The following is a 16,535-nucleotide window of genomic DNA, read 5'->3' on the forward strand; positions in this document are numbered from 1 at the left end:
ACTTTCCCGCCAAAACAATCTTAATTTTCCCCACCGCCAAATGAGAAATGCTTCAGTTTTTTTTTTTTCCCCACGCTAATGAGGCTAAGCTTAAGATTTTTCGGCGGATTATTTCAAACGATTCTGTTTATTTTCTTAATGTTTGATGCATTTAAAATTAAACATTGTTAATTAATCCTTGTTTCAGATTCATTCTGAAGTACTTTTAAATTAAAATAAAACAGAATAAATGAATTAAAAAATTTCTAATCTGCATAGCGTTACCCCAACTGGAGTAGAAAAATTCACGCATTTGCTTTACCGTAACTGGCGTTGAAAGTTCACGCATGCGCATTGTGTTCTGATTGTTGACAACCATTGTCAACGGATGCGGACTTGATTTAAATTATTTTTAGGTTAGTTGCATGCTTTTGTAATTAAATTGTATTTATGTTAGTTATATATTTTTTGTATATGCTTATAGTTTTAAGTACATCGTTTTTTAAGTAGTCTTTTTTTACCTGTTTTCAACCGATTATTTTAAACAATTTGTTTTATTTTCTTAGTGTTTGATGCATTTAAAACTAAACATTGTTAATGAATCGATATGGTCATGACGAATCTGAGAAAATATTGTTGACAAATTCTTGAAATATTACATAAATTAAGAAAGATATTCTTTAGTGCCCATAAAGTTTAAACGCTCAGCGACTGTTTTCAGTAATCATATTACAAAAAAATACTTTGTTTCAGTAAAAAATAGTATTATATTAATTGCAGATTAATCCTTTCCATTTTAATTAAAAGTGTAAATTCTACGGTAGCTAACAGAAAACTAGAGAGATGCATATTACGTTATGACTGAAGGCCTTTATAATATTATGAGTGAATTATATGACTACCAAATTTGAAGTTTTAAAATATTTTGATGAAGAAGCTATTAAAGTAGGAATTGCTTAAAATATTTAATTATTAAAATTTGAGCGAACATTAAGATTGACGAACCGGCTGGTCGCCAAAGGCGGCTAGTATTTAATAAAATATTCTGGGAAAATTAATATCTTAATTAAAAAATAAATTCTACTCTATTTCAATTAAAACTGATTGAGTTATGGAAATTAGGATATCACTATTCTTTAAAAACGTAAAGCCTTTTAGACCTTTTCAACCAAGCAGCATCCAATACAGATGATTGTAAGTCGGTCTTTAAGGCGATAGGACTACTCCGGTGATAGGATGAACTAACTGTGCTCGGAAGCAGCATTACAGGTTTGTAGAAATATTTAATTGAAAATTTTAGAGAGCATTACTTCTGGCTAACCTGTTAGTCGGCAAATGCGGCTAACTTAAAATAAGTGGAACCTTGCTAAATGAGCATAATTCATGATCAATAGGAATTCCTGTGAAATAGAAGAATGTTTTGCATTCGGAAAAAGAATAGTCAAATCTATAGTTATATAATTCATTAATTATAAAGTATATTTTTTTACCACAAAAAAATTTGTATAAGGATATTTTTCTTTCACTGCGCTTCAAATTCTGTGAAGAAAGAACACATATAATAACATTTTTACTATATCTACTTAACAGTTCTACTGGTTTTGCATTCTTTTGATCCTTTGCAGCTATAATGTGTAGTAAATTTTTTGTTCCTTTCAGAAAAAAATGAAACTCTAAAAACTATTATATGGTTTCCAAAAAAAATATCTTTCAAAGGCTAATTGCCAAAACATTGATTCCGATATTCTACAAACTAAAATTTTTACAAGCTAACAATTTGTTTAGTATTGACTTTGCGCATATATATCAAAATGATTTTTTCATTTGATTTTTTGTAGTTCCAACTGATTTTATAAGTGTTTCTAAATCTAACTAATTTAGCTAAAGAAATAATTCAAAGTACTCATGCGAAATCAAGATATTTATTAAGGAAATTAATTAAGGAGCTCCAAGAAACTAACAAATTTAAAAAGTATTAATAACAGAAATTATTACATTAACAATATTTGAATACATTGCGAATTAAAGCAGCGCATAAAAATAGAATGAAAAGAATAGCATTTATTTTGCTCGCTGTTGTTTTCTGTTTTCAAATTTTCTCAAATATGAATATTTCTTGATTGCTGGACAGGGAAATCGGGTACCTAGAGTCAGAAATTGAACTCAGATTGTAACGACCCTCCTCTTGTATAAATACATTTCGTAGCTGGTTTCCGTCGATGAACTCATCAAATCTATTATAAGAAGGAGAATCCATAACCACCAGTAAGGCTCCAGGAACCATTGACGATATAATATTCTGAAATGAATGTAAAAAACTGTTATAGTATTATCTTTTAAATGGACAAGAATGTACTGTAATTTCTATTTAAAATATCATCATATACTCAAAAAAAAAAACATAACTGTTCATCTTATAATTTTAAACATTCAATTCTTGCATAATTATAAATTTATTTATTTCATGTATCTCGGAAACGGCTCTAACGATTTGGATCAAATTTCATATTTAGATAAAGTTTTGCCTTTTTAAGTTTATTTATATTAAAGTCTTTCCTGAAAAAGCGAAATTTCATACCAAAAAAAAAACATTTTTATAACTATCTGTACTTTTATAGTCCAAGAGATGGCGCCACCAGTCCTAGCAGAAACCAAACAAACCGAGGTAAACATCAGAGCTTCAGTTAAAATCTTATAACTTTAAACAAGCAATTTTTGTATTATATATAATTATCTATTTCATTTTATACAAAAAAATATTTAAAAAAAACTCACTTTTTATAATTAACTAATAGGATATATATATTCAATTCCGCTTCGCAGTGTGGGCAGTGCTGCATAGTGGTCAGAACAATATGAATGACGAGTGTGTTGTGGATCATCGGTTCGAATCGTTCTTTTTACTTTATTTCTTTACTTATGTATTTATGTTTATTATTTTTGCTTTTTAAGTTTATCTATATAGGTGTCTTTCCTAAAGAAACGTGAATTTATGCCAAAAAAAATTGTAATAAACAATTAGAGCCTTTTTCTATCTGCTCTCATGCGGCAATGTTTTATGTAGCGCCATCTTGGACACGATTTCACCATGGTAAAACTGAGTATAAGTTCGAAAATATAAGCAATGATAAATAAACTGTAAAACGAATACTGTAATATATCTGATTGTTTCAATTGATATGTTAAACTAAGTTCATTCCTAATTTTTTTTTTTTTATTTAAATGACCAGCTCATATGTAGGTAAGATTGAAAAATATTCATATGTAATCAGTATATAAATCGTATCTAAATATTTTCTCCAAAAAAATATTATTTAACAAAACAAAAAAGGAACACCCGAGAGAAGTTCGATTATCCAGATATTAAATAAAAGTATGAAGTGCATTTTGAATTTGTTTTGACCGGATCATAGAACTCATACATTCAAGTAGATTTTTAAGAAAATAAATATCATAAATTTAAAAAGTCTAATATGTGGGAAAGTAGCTTATAGCAAAGCTTATTTATATTATGGTAATTCTAAATTTTAGTTAAATCAAATTCGATTTTTAACTGTTAAAATAATTTAATTTTCAACTATATCGTCTACTCTGTCTCAAAACTAACAAAAACGGATTCAGAAATTAAAATAGCTTGTCAAGTAGAAACCAGGAGGAATTGCAACTATGATGCCAGAGAAAACAAAAGTTTAATATCTAATGTGACGCTGAGACTAAGAACTTTTCTTTCAAGTGCGATTGTTCCTGCATAGACACCTGTTTCTTTCTCTAGCAAAGATAAGATAACAATTTCAAGTTCCGAAATGAAACACCTTTATTCTTAATCAGTATTAAAACAAATACAGAGCCAGCGGGAGTGGTCTCCCCCAACTTTTCTCGCATACACTCTAATAAATGTGTTATCCCATTGAGTGCCTTTCAAAGTATTGGCATACAATTATACTTTGGCGAGAATTTGGTAAGTTTTACTGTACCGATCGTGTTATCCTTGGCGAGTTATTTAGGATTAAATTTTAGCTTGCAGTTAATAGTATCCGAAAATCCAATTTATGTTTTAGACGCTTTTTTTTCCAACCGACTGAAACAAAAGTTTGATACAAAACATAGTCATAAAAATCGCATACCAAATTTGATATATTTAAGTCATTTCTTTGTTGAATTGTCGTGTTATTGTCTCTGAAAGTACAGACAAACAGGCTGCTAACCGCTGATTGGATTTACATACATTGGATAATTACATTGGATAAACATTTGACATATGTCTACTCCGTAGATAATAAATCTGTGTACCGAATTTTATATATCGATCTCTCTTCGTTTTGTAGTTATCGCGTTAAATTATATTCGCACTGCTGGACAGATGGACTTCCTCTGAACAGAGTTTACTCAAAATTTTATAGAAATCTACAAATTTAATTGTAAGCCTCTTTACCGAATTTTATTTATCTGGATCAAATCATTTTTGAGTGAATCATCTTTGTCACAGAGAGTTGGGCAGTTTTCCAAAAATGTGGCTTTCGAACTCGGAGAGGTCTAAAACATGGAGATTCGTCAAAATCTCGAGTTCGAATTTTTTTACGATTACTGTACTGGTGATGATGTGTCCGTGTTATCACGGAAAGGAGGTGCAGTAGCTTCTGAGGGTAAAGACCTCTGAGCACCCAAGGGAAAAAGTCTGACTTCTAGCTCATATGAAGATGGCACTCACACGCTCGCTTGCATAACCCCTTTTTTACGGAGGGGGGGCTCTCTCACACACCTCACAGATAGAACACAGGATGCCCAGATCACGGGGTAGACGCACTACCCCTAGGCCAGGACGCCGGCGATTATTATACTTTATCTATACTATGTATACCAGAAATCAAAAAAATAAATAGAAGATTATATTTTCAAATACGGTACTTAACATATAATTACCATGATTCCATAATACTTACCATGGTTACGGCAGATTGCATAAAATCATCTTCAAGAGTGGAAAGAAATCCTTTCATCCAAACTAAATCTGCTTTTTGCAAAGCATCTGCGCAGTCAGGGGTCATTTCTGTCCTCAGGTCAGCAGTAATAAAAGAAGTAGTCATTTTCCTATTCTTCATCAAAAGACTAGAATTTCCGAAATCGCCGCCACGAAGTAAATCATTCACTTGTCCGAAGTATTCTCGCCATTCGCTGTACTGATCAATCAGTGTTATTTCCATTTCTAGAAAAGTAGAATTTTCATGAAGGGCACTGTACAGTCCCACTAAATCGCTGCCTGCTCCACCCCCAACATTAACCACCATCAATGATGATTTGTTGAAACATTCCTTCAATTCTTTACAGCTATTAATCGCATCTAAAGTTTTATTTCGCGTTATACCCGCCGATAAGGGAGAATAACGGTAAAAAAAACCCAAGAAATCTGCAAGACTCGAGAAATTATAATTTGCGCAGGCACTTCTTGGCCCTCTATTTTCCCTAAAATAAGTAATAATCTTTCGGATGCTTTCTTCTATTTCGGAGTCTGGCACTCGCCCATTGTTAATTATTTCAACAACTTTATCGAACAGCGCGAGAAAAAAATTCTCTTCTTGTCGGGTTACTTCACGAGACTCTCGAGTCGCCATTTTCAAAGTGGGAAACTGTAAGCACTTAACTATCGACCGATTTAAATAGTACAGTTTATCAGTAAGCAGATAATTAGATATTTGGAACAAAGCCTTTACGAATCTCCTGATAATGTTGAAGTTTCTTCTCTGTTGTTTATATCACATTGGCATATCACTCGATTTTTAAAATAACGAAACTAACGATCTTAAAAATGTGAATCCCTTATTCAAAATTCGAGATCACTATTAAAGTTATGTCTAAAATGAAAATTTTTGACGCTTTCATTTTTAAACAGGAAATTTCACTAAAATTTTAATTAATTAAAAATTAAACGAAATTTCGACGTTTATTCGCCGAAAATTCCACACCACAAAAATGATATTTTTGTATCATCTTAAAATTCCATCTATTATCTTATCAGTGATACCTATTTTTATTTTTTTTTTTCTATTTTTAAATAATTTTAAAAAAATATTTTAGGCATATTTTATAGTAGTTCGTTTTACTGTTTCTATTAATATTTTATTCCCTCTTAACTTTATTTCCCATTATTAATAATTAAAAAGCAAAAATTTGGTTTATTTCTCCGTGCTAAATCGGTTTCAGTATAAACATGCTTTTAATTAAATTCTTATACAGTGCACTCCCGAGTACCCGGTTCTAGACAATCCGGCTTCCATACTATCCGGCCTAGTTTCCTTTTATCTTATTTAAATGAGTTAGGCAAGGAGTTGCATTTTCACCATTGCCAAAGTATTGGAAGCGGGTGTCTATTAGATCCTCCTGCGTGCCGTGTGCAAAATACATGTTGTGACAGGAATCTAGCAGCATTCTGCTCGTTGTTTATAGTGTTACGAAATTTCCGGGGTTCGTTTGGATAGTGGGAGTTATATGGTGTGGAGAACACTCAATCAGCAGGCGGCAGTAGAAAATGAAACAACGACGTTTATTTACACGAAGACACACAGGACAACACAAAGATGACAACTATATAAAGCATTATTAATTATTATCAGTTGTCTTCAGCCGAGACGTGCAGACAACAGCACACAACAGACTCTAATGCAGACCGTAGCGCACAACTTAATTCAGCACTCACTTGACTCCGTAGCTGCTCCGCTAATCTCTGGAAGGTCAGTTCTTTCTGTCGATTCCGACTACTCTTCAACTCCACCGGTCCACGACTCAATTCACTGTCGGTTCACAACTACAACGACTCCACTGGTCCACGACCACTCTTCTCTGTTGCTTCCGACTACTCAATTCACCACTCGGCTCACCGCTGGTTCACAACCCAATTCACGACCGCCCGGCAGCTGCGGGTGCTTCCTTTTATAGGTCTCAGGAGGCGGGGCTAGAAGCCTCTCAACCAATCAGGAAGGTTCGAGGCGTATCTCCGCTCCTACTGGACGGATCGGGAAAATTCTCGATGTTTCGCGTATAATCTATTTTTGCGCCAAAGTCGCCAAATTCGTCACCAAGTCGCCAAGTTTGTCGCCAAGTTCTGGGACCTCCCATGGAACCAACTATGCTGGAAAGCCGCATCACAGGTTCGTAACAATAGTTTCGTCAGTGTGTAACAGACCTCAGTTTCTGCCGCTATTCCTGATTATATCTGTATAATCATTTATCAGTGAAAAATAAAATCAGTTTGAGTCATTTTCTAAAGAATTAGGCCAACAATTTCCGTTAATGTTTTGTGTATGTTCCCTGCATTTAAATTAGGCATTACAGAATTTATGTTAAAATGTGAACATTTTATACCCTTAACTTACTTTCTCTTTAATAAATTCTTGAAACGTGCAGTTCAGTATATAAACATATATAAATTACCATTACAGGGCCTTCTATTTTAACTCGACACGTTACCGGCAACTGTTTCGATTCGCCGAGTCGCTGCTCCGTTCACATTCTACGTGACTTGAGTTAAATGGAGGGTTTAGTACTCAATAAGAATGCGAAAATACGCGTTATAACAGTGAGTTTTGGTACAAAGATTGTCTTCTGTTATTGGTGGGCCAAGAAATAAGTTCGTAAAACTCCGGCTTCTCCTACGTTTTTTTTTTTTTTTTTTTTTTTTTTGTTATCCGGCCTGTTATTCCGCAACATTAGGCCGGATACTCGGAAGTTTATTATATATGTTTTTTGCATACATATTTGCACATTTTTCTTTATCTTTCATAGTTTAATCATCTCAAGTGTTCTTTAACCCTGAAAAATTAACTATGCATAATCGGTTTGAACAAATGCAATCTGTATTTCCATTTATCGAGGTTTTTGTACACCTTCATTATTTAGAAAGAAAAAAAAAGTTGGTGAAAATTAAATTTGAAGTTAATATTTTGACTCAATCACATGCTTGAATGTTTTTAAAGTTGTCATAATAACAAAATATATATTATTATTATGGACTATTTTTAAACGCGTTGTTATTCAGAACTAATCTATTAAACGCGAACTTCATTTCGTATCTTTATCTTTCAGACTGTAGCTTATGGGTGACCTGGAATTATCGAGACGAGCGAGATTAGAAAACTGCTAACTGTATAAACTGAATAAACCGTATAATTTCCATTATCTCTCTTTTTTATCATTATTAATCAATTTCGTTTTTCTCTCGTACGTTGTAACAGATTAATACACAACTTAATAAAGATATTTAACAAGAGACCTTTGTGAATTATAATTTAATCTCCGATTTCCTGACTGTTCGACGATAAGAACTCTTATTTTCAGAAGAAAAACTATATAAAATCTTCTAATACTTAATTTCTAAATTAGATTAATTTATGGCTAAGTGACACTATCATCATTACATCATATAATGGTTGTAAAATACTATCAAGTTAGCTACTTTTGATGACCATTTGCTTTACCGAAATTAATGGTTGCCAAAAATGCCAATTAAATATTTTGTGTAATTTGTTCTTAATGATCCCCCAACCGTTAAATGTTTTTAAATTTTAATAAATATATAACTCATATTATGTGTATGTGTGTGCTTGCTCGCTTGAGTACGCGTCCATGAAGTTCACTCCCAGTTATACCAAACTTGGCACATATATCCCTTGGAGGGTGCGAATATGCACTTCGAAACCATTGTTTTGAAATTCCAATTAATTAAAAAATAAATACCATTTTGGCGATCTGTTTTTGACAATATTATTTCACAAAATTAAATTTTATACTGCTTTAAATAAATTTTTAAGAATAATATCTTTTTGATGATACCAACTTAATACTCGCGCAAATTTTTCCTGAACTTTAGCAATTTTTATGGGTTTTTTTTTTTTTTTTTTTTTGCATTATTTTCAAAATAGATTGCATTACTTCCCTCAAATTTAAATCATTTTCATTATTTTATTAAATATTTTATCGCGTTATTATCTTGCATTGTTGAAAGCTAAAGAAGGAGAATTCTGTTTAATATCTGTCTAGTTTACAAGACATATAGGAAAGTTGAAATAATATGACGAAAGTTAAAAGATAGATTATCTCTATATACATATACACTAAAATGACATGGTTTTAATGTTTTATCATTTGACGCAATCGGACATGAAGTTGTAACAAAACAATTTAACTGAATTTAAAAATTACCAGCATCCCAGGTGAGACGACTAGTACAGTACACTCCCGATTATCCGGTTCGAGACTATCCGACTTCTGTACAATCCGGCCTAGTTTTCTTTTATCGCAATTAATTGAGCAAGCAAGGCCTCATCTGGATGCTTGGCAATGCTTCCAATGTCTTAGCAACATTACCAAGACATTGGAAGCGGGCGTTTGCTACGTTCCTCTTACGTATCGTGTGCAAAATACAGGTTGTGACCGGAAAAAAAGCAGCGTTCTGCTCGTTGTTCATTGTCATTTATTAAGGATTTTTCGAAAAGTAAAAACTAAGCTTTTCATATCTTTTATTACTAAGCATTCATATCTTTTAAGTACCTTTTCATATCTGTGTAATCATTTATCAATAAAAAAAAAATCAGTTTGAGTCATTTTTTTTAATTAGGCTTACCATTTTCTAATGTTTTATTTATTTTTTCCGCATTTAAATTAAGCATTGCAGAATTTATGTTAAAATGTGAACAATTATATCTCTTAATTTACTTTTTCTCAAATAAAGTCTTGAAACCTGCAGTGCAGTATATAGACATATATAAATTACCAGTACCAGTTGCAGCATAAAAATTTTATCAGCTGTTATTAGTGGGCTAATAAATGAGTTCATAGAACTCGGGTCTTTTTTTGTTATCCTGCCTGCCCTTCCGCCACATTAGATCGGATACTCGGAAGTGTACTATATATAATAATAAGCTAAAATGTCCCAATTTGATACTGAAGTATTGTCATCTATGCATGTATAATTTATAATTCATCACTGCTCATATTTTGAAATCTTAAAATCAATTTCTTTTTAATTTTCCGTACACCTAGGTGTCGCTGTGTGCATGGCAAAATAACTTATTTTAGTTAATTGATTAACTGATAAGTGAATTATGACAGTATTAAAATATTGTATTATCATTGAGAATAAACCGGCGAGTGAAATTTCATTTCTATAGTACTTCGTGGACTGAACGTAAAATACGTTTCAAAATATTGTCAGTACAAACAAACCAAATTAAATAAAGGGAGTGGGATAATTTTTCATTAGATAATCCAAAAATGGAATAGAATATTTATATTTTTAAATTCAGTTAATATTTTTACCTTGAAAAATAATCCAGAGAATCTTATCAACAGCAAAGCGTTCCCCATTGAAAATGCTTATAGGACATCTACAGGGTGTACCAAAATTAACGCAAAATTTGAATTGGTCACCATTCGTGTGCAGTAAAGTCTTGGCAATCCTATTAAAAATCATTTGCCAGCTGATAATTTAGAGTTAGTAAAAATGAAGCGCTACACAAAAAAACATGCCAACGCAAGATTCGATTAAATATAAAAAACAATTTTTTCTCTAAATTGTTATATTTTATTCAATCGTAAAGTGAACAAGATAGGGTTATGTCTGGAATAACACATAAAGCAAATGGCCTCCACGGCTTTGATGGCACGTTTGATGGTTTTTTTGGGTCAAAATCAACTTTATTGAAATGATACTTGTTATAAAGATTAATAGTCAAAATATTCGCCATTATTACCTAAAATGTTTTTGATTTATCTTCGTCAGACAGACAGACATTTTCCGAAATGCGTTTTTCTAGCAGGGAGGTCTAAAACGTGGAGAATTCATCAATATCTCGAGTTCGAACTTTTTGACGACTGCTATACTTTCTCTATACTACATATACGAGAAAGTGAAAACCGCAATGATTAAGCTACATATATCCAAAATCGCGGACAAATTGGATACGTTTAAGTACGTTTTTAACGCCACCAATTTCATATCTAAGTTTCTACTTACATATTTATTAATTATTGCTTTGCATGATAAAATGCTCGTACACCTCTCTTGAACAAGGTTGCGTTATGTCGCTTTGTTTACATTTTGAGGAAATATTTTCTGAAGTAAAGAAACGCATTAATGCTCAGCTTTTGTTTTTCGTCGTAACCTCCTTAACTTCGGTAAACAAATTCCTTCATTCCGTAAAAATGCGGCTTTAATATAAGTAAATTAAACCCAGAATGATGGTAATGCTTCTATATCATGTTTGTTGAAATTTCTTTTGTTAAAAAATTAATTAATATTCCCTACCACAAGAGAATAGCAGCAACAACAGAAAAATATATATAAATATGTTTCGTCATTTTTTTTCGCTTAAATTTTATGTTCTGTGCCGCAGGATACAGGCAGCAGTTAACAGTTAAATTCCCACGAAGTTTCGACCTTCTCAAAATCGCTGCTGAATTAATATTTTTCAAAAAAATCAAAATAAAACAAATAAATACTAAATTAAACTAGGGAGAAGCCTCTAATGAAGGCGAATATTTTTATTTCCTCCAGTTTCTAGAATGTTTTCTAGAGATTCTTTTTTGTCCATTTTTAGTTTAATGATCCGTTTTTAGACTTTTATTATTTCTTTTTTCTTGTCATTAAGGTTGTGCTCTCACCGTCTAAGAATGCCGTTAAAATGACGAAAAAATATGAAGAAAACATTTTTGCGTAATATCGTTTAATAATTAACTCCTTTTATGACAATAATTATCTTCATAATCCTTTTTTTCTATGGATTTTATGTTTAATTATCAGAAATTTTAATTTTTTATGATTTTATAACACTATACTTCAATTAATTTATATAATTATATTCCTTAAATAAAGGAAAAACCATTTATAAAGGTCATTGCATGAGAAAATCGGGATTTTAATTTAATATTTTATGCACTTGATTAAAGTCACCAGCAAAATATTGTACCGACCTTAAATATGTCGATTGACTTAATGGTATCTCAACTATAACTATACTTGATGGTATCCGAACTATAACTATCTTTACTTGATGATATCTGAACTATAACTATCTTAGTATCTCAACTATAACTATCTCTACTTGATGGCATCTCAGCTATAATTATCTTTACTTGATGGCATCTCAGCTATAATTATCTTTACTTGATGGTATCTCAGCTATAACTATTTTGGTATCTCAACTATAACTATCTTGGTATCTCAGCTATAACTATCTTCACTTGATGGCATCTCAACTATAACTATCTTTGCTTGAAGGTCTCTCAGCTATAACTGTCACTATTTGATGGTATCTCAGCTATAACTGTCATTATTTGATGGTATCTCAACTATAACTGTCATTATTTGATAGTATCTCAGCTAGAACTGCCGTTATTTGATGGTATCTCAACTATAACTCTTTTTTATTTGATGATTGTACTGGAGGATTTTTCGTTCGATACCCGATTACACCAAATATCTACAGTGTATGTAGCTAGATACATACTAATCTGACTTCTAGATTCAAATGTCTTCTTTCTAGCGAATCGCGAACGTTTTAAAAAAGCAGAGATGGCTCGGTTATTGCAGTCTTGCCATGGTTCAGAATTGCGTGATTTGTCCCAAATAGCAAACGTGTGGCTTTCTATCAACCATTCTGAAAGTTCTTGATGACAGATCCAATATACCTTGTTCAGTTATTCGATTCTTACTTATTACAGTGCCCTTTCAAATAGTTCCGAGAAGGAATTTTCTTCTTTCTGATTAGCTGGTAAGCTTCTAAAATGTTGGAATAATTCTTTTATTTCGTAAAAAGAATATAATTTAAATAAGATTGAAAATGTCTTAAATATGCGTAATGTATCCAGATTTTTTTCCCATTTGCTCCAACATAGATTCATATGTCTAAAATACATATTTCACACACAATTTATGTCTCGGATATGTTTTAAAGATAGTTTAGAGTAACATATGTAATCAAACTACGGTTATATTGATACGAAAAAAAAATCAGCAAAAAAGAACCGATGATTTTCGAAATACAATAGTCTAGATGTATCTGCTTTTTGAACTATCAAGCCACAAGGAAGTTTATAGTACATATTTGAGCAGCCACTTAGTTACCTAAAACGAAAACAGCAAGCAGTTCATTTTACCTTATTCATGTGGCTGTTATATTGTATCAGCCTCCGTGCTTGTTTCCCCCTTTTTATATTCTGCTCAACTGCATTATTTTTACTTTTTATCTTCCTATTAAATATGAAGAAATTAGAATGCACGAAAATTTCTCTTGAATTTGATCAATGTTTTCAAATGATTATACAAAAACATAACTAGTTTCTACACATTCATTCATTTGACAAAAAGCTCAAGGAAAATTTTTTTAGGAATTTAAGCTTTGTACAATGTTTTAGCATGTATGCTTGCAGGTAGATCAACAAGTAGAACCAGTCGTCTGGAGGACGTAATATACCTAAGCCCATGACATTAGATGGCCCCTGGCTATGAAGACTATATACTCACCTTTCAACGGGGGGGGGGGTGAGCCTACAATACAAACTTTAATAAGTAAAGTAAACTAAAGGGACGTATGATAATAGTATTGTTAGGGGCTGCTATAAAAATATAATCATAAAGCCCCTGACCGCTTTCAAAGATGGTTGGTTCTACTGACTCTAGTGATTCGTTTCCGTGATAACTGGTAGCCTTTTACAATATTTCCATCACTCACTGGGAAACTACATGCTAAATTAGTGCCACTTCGGGAGTATGCAAAAGTTTTTGAGGGACATACTACAGAAAAAGTAGAGGCAAGTCAGAATACAGGATCTCGCCCACAATGCTTTCAAAAGCAATAATTTTTTAAATATTTTAGTTACTATTCTATGCACCAATGATAATACAAAAATTATACGTCCTCTCATACAAATGCGGTCTAACATGAAAATAAACATATTTATATAAATAAATTTTTGATTAAATATTTTTAATATTAATTTTTTAATTTTTTTTATTTTTGTGTTTATAATTTAGGCCTTTCCTAATACTTTTTGCGCATGAGCCTCTTAATAGAGACGTCCGATCCTGTAAACAAGTTAATAATGCAATACAAAAAAAATTAAATGGAAATTAAACCATTCATTATGGTAGCTACCATATATGGTTCATCCCATTAGAAGGCATCTCATGCATAGCATTGAGAAACTTACAACATGGTGGTTGTTTCTCGTTCACCTAGTAGGTACAATAATTATGTGAATCATGCGTTCACCACTGAACCCGTTCAAGTGGTGAACGACTTTTGGCGACTCGATCATTCAGATTATCTTAAATGTAAAATCAGGTAGCGGAAGTTCTTTGGGGTTATGATAGTTACCTTGATGATATAGAATGCCGGTATCTCTAAAACAGGAAGCAGTTATCAGTTTTTATTAATTTTTCTTAGAAAAATCGTGTTGCCATATATGATATTTTTAGAGAAACGTCATCTCCCCTTTAAAAGTATAGTTTAATTATTTTAATTCTATAGAACATATTTCTAATATTGTCCGTTACTCTGTTTCCAAGCATGTTTTCTTTCCACTGTCGATAAATTGTTAACTTTCTAAATAAGCGTGAATTGAATAGTTACATTTTATTCAGTTAAAAAGAATTATTTAAATTCTACTGTACTACTTTTGCTGATAAATATTTACATGAAAGAAGAAATTCGTACATTAATGTATCTTTAAAAAAAATAAGAAAATTATGTTATCAGTGTTTAAATCTGACTTTTTATTTTATTGTGAAATTATTTGAAAGGATTCATTTCAAAACTTTCAGTTTTCAGCATCAAACATTTGGCCATCAATTCGTAAAAAACAATAATCATAATATAAATAAACAATAATTATCTAACATCTTAACTATAAATTGTCTTAAGCAATGCTGTTTTTTCATCCTAAAAAGTGTACAAGGTATCTCAATGTTCTGTTAGCTTTCAGTATTTTATGTAAATCACAGGAGCATGAATCTGTTCCATTATTATTTAACAATAGGCAAACAGCAAAAGAAATTTCCATCCAGTACTTGAAACTCTTAAAAACTGGAGTTAAAAAACAAATAACTTCGTTAATCTCTTAACTTTTGCTCGTTGAGATTTAATTAAAAACTCTCTCCCCATTGCGTTTTTCATCACCTTCAGGAAAAAAATCACACTTTCGCAGCATCCTGCATTGTGTGCTCTTTCAGAGTCAATGATTTCAGAGATTTCTATGCCAGCTTATAATTAGTGTGTTTAAGCACCGAGTGAAAGCCATTAAAATGACTCTCCTATTATGCTGTTCTGGTACTGTTAGCTACTACTGACTATTGAAAGGTAATTATATATTATGAAAAGAGCCAGGAGAGCTCCTCTCATCAACAGGGTTGCTCAAGCAAGAGATTTTACAAAAAAAGAAAATTAAAGAGGTTTTTTTATTTTATCATCTGGTTCAGAGTTTATGCGGGTAATTTAGTGTTCCAATTAATGTCTTACAGAATTTCTACTTTTTCTTTTTTCTCTTTTTATATATTTATTTATTTTTTATCTTGATTTATTTTATTCGAAACTTATTGTTTTGCATGACGTGTGGTGGAGGATATGCTGCTTGGGCCACTTTACCGATATATTTTTACTTTCTCGTATAGGTAGTATAGAGAAAGTATAGTGATCGTTAAAAAATTCGAATTCGAAATTTTGACAAATCCCCACATTTTAGACCTCCTTGAGTTGGAAAAACACATTTTGGGGAAATGTCTGTCTATCTGTCTGACAGTGACAAAGATAACTCAAAAACGCTTTGAGCTTGACGGTTGAAATTTAGTATACATAGTATACAATTTTATATACTTAAAGCTAAATTTATAAATTTTAGCAAATATTGTGTAAAATCCTTTTAGAAGACGTCCGTCTGTCCTGCTGTTCGAATATAAGTTAACGCGATAACTACTAAATGAACGGAACTAGATAGATAAGATTCTGTACACAGATTTAACATCTATAGTATAGACATCTGACAAATTTTGATTCAAATCCAACTTCGGGATGTCTGTCTGTCGGTTTGCACTTTCAGAAACATGTAAACGCGATAATTCAAAAACGAAATGGCTTAAATATATCAAATTTAAATGAGATTTTGTAACTACAAGTGCAGCTTTTTAATCAAATTTTTGTTTTAATCGATTGAGAAAAACGATTAATTTGTGCTTAAAACATAAATTCTATTAACTCATGTCAGGTATTCATCGTCAAATAACTCACTAAGAATGGTATACGTTAGATGCAATAAAAATGCTAAATTCACGTCAAAAGTTAATATTTCGTAATTACTGTTAGCCAAGTGGCATGTAAAGCGTTCTCTGGCATGACAAATTTTTTAGAGAGTATGCGAGAAAGTTTGGCGAAGACCACTCCCGTTTTCTTTTTAATTTCTTTTCTTTATCTTCGCACTCAGCACGTGTTTTTATGCCCTTTCAGGAAGGAATGGTCTTTTATTCTAAATTCTAAATTTGCAATTATTATGAAGTGTGCTGACTCCTATATAAC

General features: G+C 31.8%; 1 protein-coding gene across 1 annotated transcript; it reads right to left on the reverse strand.

Moving 5' to 3' along the window:
- Positions 1 to 1,882: 1,882 nt before the first annotated feature.
- On the reverse strand, positions 1,883 to 5,592 carry LOC129988769 (uncharacterized). Its single transcript, XM_056097035.1, has 2 exons — positions 4,920 to 5,592; positions 1,883 to 2,278 (listed from the first exon to the last, which is right to left on the reverse strand). The coding sequence occupies exons 1-2, from the start codon at positions 5,586 to 5,588 to the stop codon at positions 2,069 to 2,071; spliced, it is 879 nt and encodes a 292-aa protein (XP_055953010.1). The 5' UTR covers positions 5,589 to 5,592; the 3' UTR covers positions 1,883 to 2,068.
- Positions 5,593 to 16,535: the final 10,943 nt, after the last annotated feature.

Source organism: Argiope bruennichi, chromosome 10 (genome assembly GCF_947563725.1).
Source record: "Argiope bruennichi chromosome 10, qqArgBrue1.1, whole genome shotgun sequence".
In the NCBI taxonomy this organism is placed as follows: domain Eukaryota; kingdom Metazoa; phylum Arthropoda; class Arachnida; order Araneae; family Araneidae; genus Argiope; species Argiope bruennichi.

Bases quoted from the DNA above. Each gene is read 5' to 3' on its own strand.
- LOC129988769 (XM_056097035.1), bottom strand. From the start codon at position 5,588: ATGGCGACTCGAGAGTCTCGTGAAGTAACCCGACAAGAAGAGAATTTT. The intron at 2,279-4,919 runs GTAAGTATTATG...CATTCATTTCAG, and splicing joins TGCAATCTGCCGTAACCATG to AATATTATATCGTCAATGGT.